General features: G+C 32.7%; 1 protein-coding gene across 1 annotated transcript; it reads left to right on the forward strand.

Annotated features, from left to right (window-relative positions):
• The first annotated feature begins 5,299 nt into the window (after positions 1 to 5,299).
• LOC111712547 (GATA type zinc finger protein asd-4) lies at positions 5,300 to 8,648 on the forward strand. Its single transcript, XM_023487192.1, has 8 exons — positions 5,300 to 5,334; positions 5,534 to 5,569; positions 5,838 to 5,895; positions 6,315 to 6,370; positions 6,810 to 6,876; positions 7,545 to 7,609; positions 7,933 to 8,001; positions 8,384 to 8,648. Exons 1-8 carry the CDS (start codon positions 5,300 to 5,302, stop codon positions 8,646 to 8,648), a joined length of 651 nt encoding a protein of 216 aa, XP_023342960.1.
• The last annotated feature ends 242 nt before the right edge of the window (positions 8,649 to 8,890 follow it).

Raw genomic sequence — 8,890 nt, forward strand, 5'->3', positions numbered from 1 at the left:
TTTATTATTGTTTGCTTCCTAGCGTTTAAGAATGCTTATTCTTACACTGTAGGTGCAGAATTTTCATTCTTTAACGCTCAGACCGTGTAAGAATGGAAATTATTACACGGTCGGAGCGTGAAAGAATGCAAATTCTTACACGCTCCAAGCGTTAAAGAATGAAAATTATTTCACTAGTTGAAGAATATTCATTCTTACACGGTTATTAAATATTATGAATATTTAATAAATTTGACATTAAAAAGCGTTGGATAAACAAATTCTATATTAAAAAAGCATGCTCACTTACCTTTTTTATTCTATTTTCAAACATGCTCACTTATTTTTTCATGCTAATTACCTTGTTTATTCTATATAAAAAAGCATGCTCACTTACCTTTTTTATTTATTTCAAACATGCTCACTTACCTTTTCATGCTCACTTACCTTTTTAATGTTTAAAACTATGAAATAATGAAGTTCAGGATAGTCCATTTTAATCTTAAATGATATGACAAAACTATCAAAATCAACAAAAAATAGTTCTTGAAGCGAAAACTAGACTAAAAATTCACAAACTAAAAAATCTTTGTCAAATCATTTCTTGATTAGGATTCTAGTCTACTGTAGAACCCATTTTTCTTTCTTCTTTTTAGAAGGCTTTGGGTCTTCAACTGCAGCAGGCTTACTCCAATCAACTTTGCTCTGTTGTCTTAATTTAAACCAGGACTGAATAATTCATACATTTTGAATTTCTCCTTTGATTGTAAGAACAAGGGATTAACAGAACAGTTGACTGTCTTCATAAATTACCTGTTCTTGAATTCTTTCCTGACTTTCCTCCCATTAATGACCAAGTCAACTCTTCCTTTTCAGCAGATTTAGATTTTTCTTCAGAATGAATTTTACTTGGTAGACTTTGTTGTTTGGTCTTGCCTGGGACATCAGTTGATTTAGATGGTTGATTTTCAGTGTAATCTGCAGACTTGGAAAATGTAACTTCCACTTTGAGATCTTCTGTAACTGATTTTTTCTGCTTGGATGGAACTGAACTAGTGATAGTTAAACTTACTCTTTTCGACTGTTCCGAATCAAGAATCGATTCTGCTGGAATAATGGAGCTTCCACAGAGTTCTGGTAGAGGAGCAATGGGTTATTATCCAAAAAGTATGGATTTTGATTGTCAATATCCCTCACTGTAGCAAAAATGCTGTAATAAGCATGATTATTCAACTTGCCAGGAATGAGAGGGCTGAACACATTGTTAGAAATGAGGTTACTGTAGGCAACACTGCTGGAAGAGGTGTTAAACAATGATTAAATTCCATGCTCAGTGCCAGGTAAAAACCTGAGTTGTATAAATTGCTTAACCCACAATTTCGTGCCAAACTATAAACATGGTCGTAACCCGGGACAATTCCAGTAGCTGAGGATTTTGTGGATTGCTGATGGTTTCTTTTCTTGGCTGCTAGTTCTACAAGTTTCTGTGACTCCTCTATCAACAATTCATCTTCCCTGGATGAGAATACAGGAGAGAGAGATTTTAAAGGTTCAGGAACTTTTCTCTTTTTGACTGCCATTTCTTTATCATATTGCTGTGAAACCTGGACGAGAACTTCATCTTCACTGGATAAAAACTCTACACTTGTATAAGAGTTTTAAACTACTATATCTTCAATGTCAAAGTTAGAAACAACGTCCTCATTTTTAGCACCAGGAACAAAATATTTGATTTCCAAGAGTCTATTGGACTTCTGAAGAGGCAGATTTGCATAAACTATGATTTTATGATGTTTTAATCAATATTCAAAAAAAATTTATCTCAATAAAATTTCTTGAAATTGAATTTCAATCTTAATAGCAACGACAATGGTTAAAATTTTAATCATCAGTCCTTCACCTTTGCTCATATTTCCCTGACCTAGCTGAGCTGCATAGCCTATAGTTAAAGCCATATTAATCTTATCTCCAGCATCCAGGGTGTGATCATAAGATTTTAGCGGACTCTCAATATTTTATGACCTGTCAGTTTCATAATTTGCTCAGTGGCAACACCAGCTCTTCGAAGAGCGTGACTAGCTGTCCATCTCACCAAAACAAATATAATTATTCAGACTGAAAATTATAGAAAGAAGCGCTTTGTGTTTTCACAATAGAAAAAAAACTGTTTTTCTTTTGCATTGAAAGTACTAACTTTCTTGTTATAAAAATAAGTTTAGATGGTTGGTTTGTCGTTCTGCTCCTACTGCTGTACATAACTCCAGAAGCATGTTTCTTACAGTAATAATTCCAACCTTCTTCTTAGCTTAATAGAAAACTTTGGAATCTGGATCCATGCAGTTAAAGGTTTTAGACAGAACCTTTGGCTGATTAAACAGGAATGCTGTTCCAGACTCTGGAGAAGGAAGATATGAGAGATATCTTTCATAGAGAGCACCATGATTAAAGTATTCATTGATCTGGATATACGGAATGAACCCTGAATTGTCCATCTCTCCCTGTCCAACTTTGTGATTTTTATCTTTTTTGAACGATACCTTAATATCAATAATTCAACTTTTTAATTTAAAAAATGGGAAGATTTGTTTGTTTTCTCTTTTAATTAAAAAGGTTTTCTATCAATTAGGATTTAAATGGATTATTGAATTTCCTTTTTCCAGTTGGATATTTGTCTATTTTCATCATCCTTTTTCACAAAGTGTTCAACCTTCAACTTGTCGATGTTCTCCACACCATGACACATATCAAATGACAAATCAAATATCAATGAGCTAAAAATATTTAGAATTTAATTCTATGTATTAAATTATAATAGATGTTTTCATTCTTAAAAATAGAATTTTCATTAACCTGTGCACCCACTGGGCTATATGATGGAGTTTGTTGTGATAATCTGGATTGATTTCAAACAATGCTCAGCCACAACCTTGTTCTCCCTATTACTTAGCACCATATCCACATGATAAATAAGTTTGTATATTTTATCAATTGTATCTGCCGGTATTTCTTAATGGTGAGTGGTATGAGATTGTCCTAAAGAAGATTTAGAATTAATAACATAAAAATATAAAAATTTGTTTTATTTGATTTGAAGTTAAATAAATTGTTAAATATTTTTAAGAGTTTATAAAACTAACCTTCCTAAACGCTTTCATCATCTTCTTGATATTTGGGAACTTGCAATCTATATTTATACCTATTTATTTAAATATTGATTAAACATGAGTCAACCGAACTAACTAATTTTGTAGAAAAAGAAAAAATTCTGGATACTGTTGATAAAAATAGATACACACTTCATTTTCAGACTCATCTTCAGTTGAGAGAAATCCTTCAGTGCGGGATTCAATTTTGGCTGGCCTACTTTCTCATTTCTAACATACTTCCCCTAAATAAAATTGCATACAGTATTCAAGTATAGGTTGTACATTCTATTTATGTTCAAATTTCCTGAGTCCTAATATGACCGCTAATAATTCTCCTTTATGTGCAGGGTATTTCTGCTGGGTTGTGTCCAGGGACTTTAAAAAACATGCAATAAAGCGTTCTTGTTCCCCTTGGACTTGAGCTAATACTCTTCCTGCAGCAATCCTGGAAAAGTCTGTGTCCAGAATGAATGGTTTCTCCGAGTTATAGTCAGGATAAGCACAGATTGGTTGGGTCAGGAACAGTTCTTTTATCTCTTGTATTTTCTCCTTCTCTTCTGCTGTCAGCTTTATCTATAGTAAATCAGAGGTGCCACTGTGTCAGCATACTGTTGGATAAACCCTCTGTAATATGAGGTGAAACCAAGGAAGGAAATCATTTCTTTGCCTGTGGTAGGTATAGGCCAGTACTTGATTTACTCCACGTACTCTTTTACCATCTCTACTCCGTCTTTGCTGTCAAGGTGTCCCAAGTAGGTCACTGTATACTGCAGAATCCTACACTTAGCCAAACTGAGCTTTATCCCACATTGAGCATGTACTTTCAGGACCATCTCCAAACAAAAGTGTTCTATGATGTTGTTGGAGTAGATGAGAATGTCATCAAGACAGGTGATGTCAAAGTTCGGAAGCAATCTGCTTAATGCTTGTTGTACCAATCTGTAGTACACACTCAGGCTGCTGGTGAGGCCAAAGGCCATGTATTTGTGGGGATAGGTTCCAAAGGGAGTAGTAAAGGTTGTATAGTCTCTTGATGCAGGGTGGATAGAGAGACTATGAAATGCTCCAGCGTTTTCCAACCAACTGAAGATGCTAGCTCCTGATTACTTATGAAAATTTGCCTCTATACTTGGCATGGGTAACATATCTTTCTGTGTCAGCTGCTTGATCTGACTGTACTCGACAACCCATCTCAGCTTGTCAGTCCCTTTCTTCTTGCAGGGCACTAGCGCTGACACCCAATGGCTTACACTAGGCTTAATACATCACCTGTTGTCCACTCTTTAAGTTGTCTTTCTAGATCTTTCTCTTGGAATGGATTCAATGGTCTGCATTTAGCAATTATCACATACTGGAGTGGCAATATTCTGCTGTGACTCAGAGAAAAGGGCTAGGTCTTAAATCTTAGTAAAGGATTGAAAGAAAAGATTTAGCCCAGTATGATAAATATTTTTAATGTTTAAATTCAACAGTGAATGGTTTTACAAAAGCTAGGGTTAATGCAAAGACTGGAAATTCAATTTATAGTAAATAGGAGGAATAAATGATATTGCTGTCTAAAAAAGTTTAATCAATTAAGTGGTCATCATGAAAGGAGGACAAGGAATCAATTAATAATTAAAGGGCTTGGGTAATATTTTAAAACAGAAAAAAAACGAGTCTTTACATGGCCTCTGAATCCCCAATATACATTGATTTTAAGACATAAAATGACATGATTTATGCAAAGTTGGGAAAAGAATTACGAATATAAGGAAATGATGGGTATAAATGTGTTTTGTGGGAGATCTTAATGTGGCCACAATGGTTGGAGATGTATTAAGAATGGGAATTGATTTAAATATTGAATTACCCTCAGGAAGCAATAATGTTGCAATTCATTTTGAACTCAGCATCAGAGGGACATTAAACAAAGCCAAGGAAGTAAATTTTCTTGTCTGAAAAAAAGGGACATGGGATTAGCCAAAAGTTAAATGATGAATGGATAGGGAATTAGATGAAATTGAATAGGATAATTTGAGCTTATATAAATGGGGGTAGCATAATGCGTAAGAATAATAAGCCAAAAAATGCATTGTATTAAATAGGGTTAATAGTACTCTTTGGAAACATTAAATACCATGTCACTGTAATTATATTTGTAAATAACAGCTTTTCAGACTGATTAAGTCAAAATGGGAGAGCTTGCTCAAATAAAATCTAACATCAGGTATTCATAGAATATTGAATTCATTTCACCTAAATGATTAAATAAAAACAAAAAAATCTCAACTTCTGCACAGTGGTTGGAACTTTTGTGTGGAGTTTTGGTAATCTTGAACACTTAATTTCAATATAATCATAATATAAAACTAGGATGAATATTTTGGGCAAAAGCTAAAGTTAGTTGTATGAAACACTTGTTTCAGGTGTTTATTAGTGTCAAATGGAAAAGCTGGTGTCAGGTACTAAACTTTATAAGTATAATTTACTATATCTTAATCCAAGTGGGAGAAATCAACATCCTTTTTTTTATTTTCCTAATCATAGATCAGATCAGTTGCAGCATGGACATTTTTAAATATAGTATAACAGAGTTTCCAGAATCTTTCTGTATTTAAGAAAATTAGTCTAACTTGGTGAAAGATTTATGAGCTGGTTCTAGATCTGCTCTGGATCCAGATCTGTTTTCCAAATAAAGGCTAAGCAATAGCTCTTAATTCATGATTTCAGATTAAGCAGTTTTATGGCTGAATATGAGCAAATGCTGGATGAAACTTTTCAATTTAAGGTATATATATTTCTTACAATCAAAAGCGGATAATTATTCCAAACTCTATTTTGCATCAAACTTTTTAAAGAATACTTTGTGAGTTTAAATATTAGAATTTTAAAAAATTAATCAATTAAATCAAAAGTAAAAATTTTAGAAACATTAGATGACATTAAACATATTTATTTAGAGAACATTTTCTCTTGCATTTTATTCAAAAGGATTAATTTTATTTTTTTATTGTGAAATTTGTCTTTAAAAGTAAGTCAGCCATTTTCAGTAGTACAATTTTGTCCCTAAAATAGTTGGGAAACATTTGGAGTTTTGCCGTGAAGATCTTTCTATAAAACCACAAACTAATCTGTTAATTTATTCAATACTTATTAACAAGACATGCTCAGATAGATATTTTGGTTTTTGACGCTGTGTTTGTTTAGAATCTTGGGTTTTCCTCCCTCGAAACATTTCTTAGAAGCATACCAGATACTTGCAGGTTATTTCTTAAAAGAGCTGAATTCTCTCTAACCTAACAAGCAAGGTTTACATAAACTCGTACTTTTCTTACAACTTTTGAATTAAGTTTAAAGCAAAGTAATGAAAATAAGGTAGGTTAGGTTGGTTTTAATTAAAAAAAAATATAACAACTTTGAGAATCCAAAGTGTTTAAAGAGTGATATAGTTTTCTTATTTTCAAAAGCAAGAAACGTTTTGTGGTTGTTCATAAACACTTGAAAATTGATTTGTTTGCTTAACATTATTTCCAAAGCATGACTTTTACAAATCCTATAACTTAGTTGCACTTCAGTGTTAGAAATATGGATTGGATTTGGAGACCTCCTCATATTTGTTAACTCATTCAGACAAAATAATTAAATGTTTTAAGTAGCAAAATCTATAATGTAAACAAACATGAAATTTATTGTGTTAATTAGGTTGACTTTTGAGTTTGGAGATTGGTTTGCCCACATGGTTCGGACCAATGAAACTGCTTATATGGTGGTAAGTACATATATCTCAGGTTCACATACCTTCAAGTGGAAGGAATGATGTACAAAAGCTGAGAGGCCCAGGGGTTCCTAAGATTAATTTTTCATGATATTTCCTTTTACCATCTTGTTAAGAACCTTTAGCTAGATAGTTTTATTTTCTTCAAATCATTCTTTATCATATTTTTTTCTATAATTGTATTATGCTTTTAAAGATTTTTAACTATTAGGTCATTAATAATGCTTAGTATCCGGATCCAAGGGGTAAAATATCAACCAAACACTGCATAAAAAATTATTTTACTCCTAAAACCAAAATCTGAACTTTTATAAAAAAAACGAGATTATAATAATTTCTTCATTTTAATTGGATTATCAAGTTTTAAAAAGGATAAAAATAAGCGAAAAAAATATTTAAAAAATTGGAAAATTATTTTTTTGTTTAAAAAAGTTCAGTAAATCTTAAAGAAATGACCTGGATAAGGATCCGGATCCATTTTTTTCCAGTGTGAATCCAGGATCCGGATCCGCATCAAATTTAAATGGAACCTAAGCACTGTTAATAATGGTTGATAATGATGGTTAGCTTTGGTTAATACTGGGTTTATCACTTAATTTAAACTTCTGAACGTGATAATTTTACGTTTTTAATTACTAGAACCTAATTTTATTTATGTTCAGGATATGCAGGTGAAGACTCCATGTAAGAGTAAAACTAAAAAGAAAAAAGTACAATTCAATTCCAGGTAGGAAATTAATATTTAGCAGCTCAAGCTTTTAACATCCAAAATAAATATACGAAAATTATTATTGCAGATTTAAAGAAAAGTTTTTTAACTTCTGTTTGACAATATTCTTATCTATTGGATTTATAATTTTTTTTGTAATTTTATATTTGCTGAATTACTAATCTTGCATTGGTCTCATCTTTACTTTGGCTGATGATTAATGAAATTTAGATATATCTGGGAAAGAACAATCTTATTCATTTAAAACTGTTTAAATTTGTCATCAATTTTTATTCCCTGGCTGATTTTTTTTTATATTGACAGAATATTTTCCTTATTAGTAGCAACAATAACAGCAACAGTCGAGCTTCAGTATTAAATCCAAGTTTAGCATATGGAGTTCAACCCAGGTACCAATATGTCCTCCTTTTCAAAATTATAATTAAGGTTGAAGACAAAGTAAATTGTAATTAATCTTTGCTGATCTTGTATCGCACTTATCTTATAATGTCTTTACTTTGGCTGATGAAAATGTTTGTATGTTTTTCTGGGAGGAGAAACAATGAGCTTATCTAGTTTTAAAATGGTTTAACTTTTTTATCTCTAATTTTTTTTTTTGTTTTTAATATATTTACAGAATATTTTCCTATGTTACAGCAATTACAACAGTGGATTTGGATATAGATATGGATATGGATATGGATGTGGATATGGATATGGATATGGATATGGATATGGATATCAACACAGTTATGGGTATGGTCATACATACAACCCCCCTATTTATACAAGCATTTCTGACAAATCTGCATCAGTCTCTAAACCTGCACTAGTCCCTAAACCTGCACCAGTCCCTAAACCTGCACCAGTCTCTAAACCTGCACCAGTCCCTAAACCTACACCAGTCTCTAAACCTGCACCAGTCCCTAAACCTGCACCAGTCCCTAAACCTACACCAGTCTCTAAACCTGCACCAGTTCCTAAATCTGCACCAGTCTCCAAACCAGCATCACTGCACAAACCCAAACGTCAAGACACAAAAGGAAAATCCAGGTAACATTATTGATAAATATGTTACTGACACTAATTAAGTCAGTATCTTTTACCATACTTCAAAAGGAGGCCAGTCCATGGGACATACAAGGGGTTCATTTCTGGCTTAGGCAATTCCTTCATCTTCAGAGTGTCTATGGAAATTTAACTATGTCGAGGTCTGCGGTTTCTTCTTAGTTATTTCTGACCTCAATATTCTTCGTCTTCTTTGGTAGGTCGGTTGGGTTGACGGCAGGAAGGCAAGTC

The sequence above is a fragment of the Eurytemora carolleeae genome, unplaced genomic scaffold, assembly GCF_000591075.1.
Source record: "Eurytemora carolleeae unplaced genomic scaffold, Eaff_2.0 scaffold1272, whole genome shotgun sequence".
Classification (NCBI taxonomy): domain Eukaryota; kingdom Metazoa; phylum Arthropoda; class Copepoda; order Calanoida; family Temoridae; genus Eurytemora; species Eurytemora carolleeae.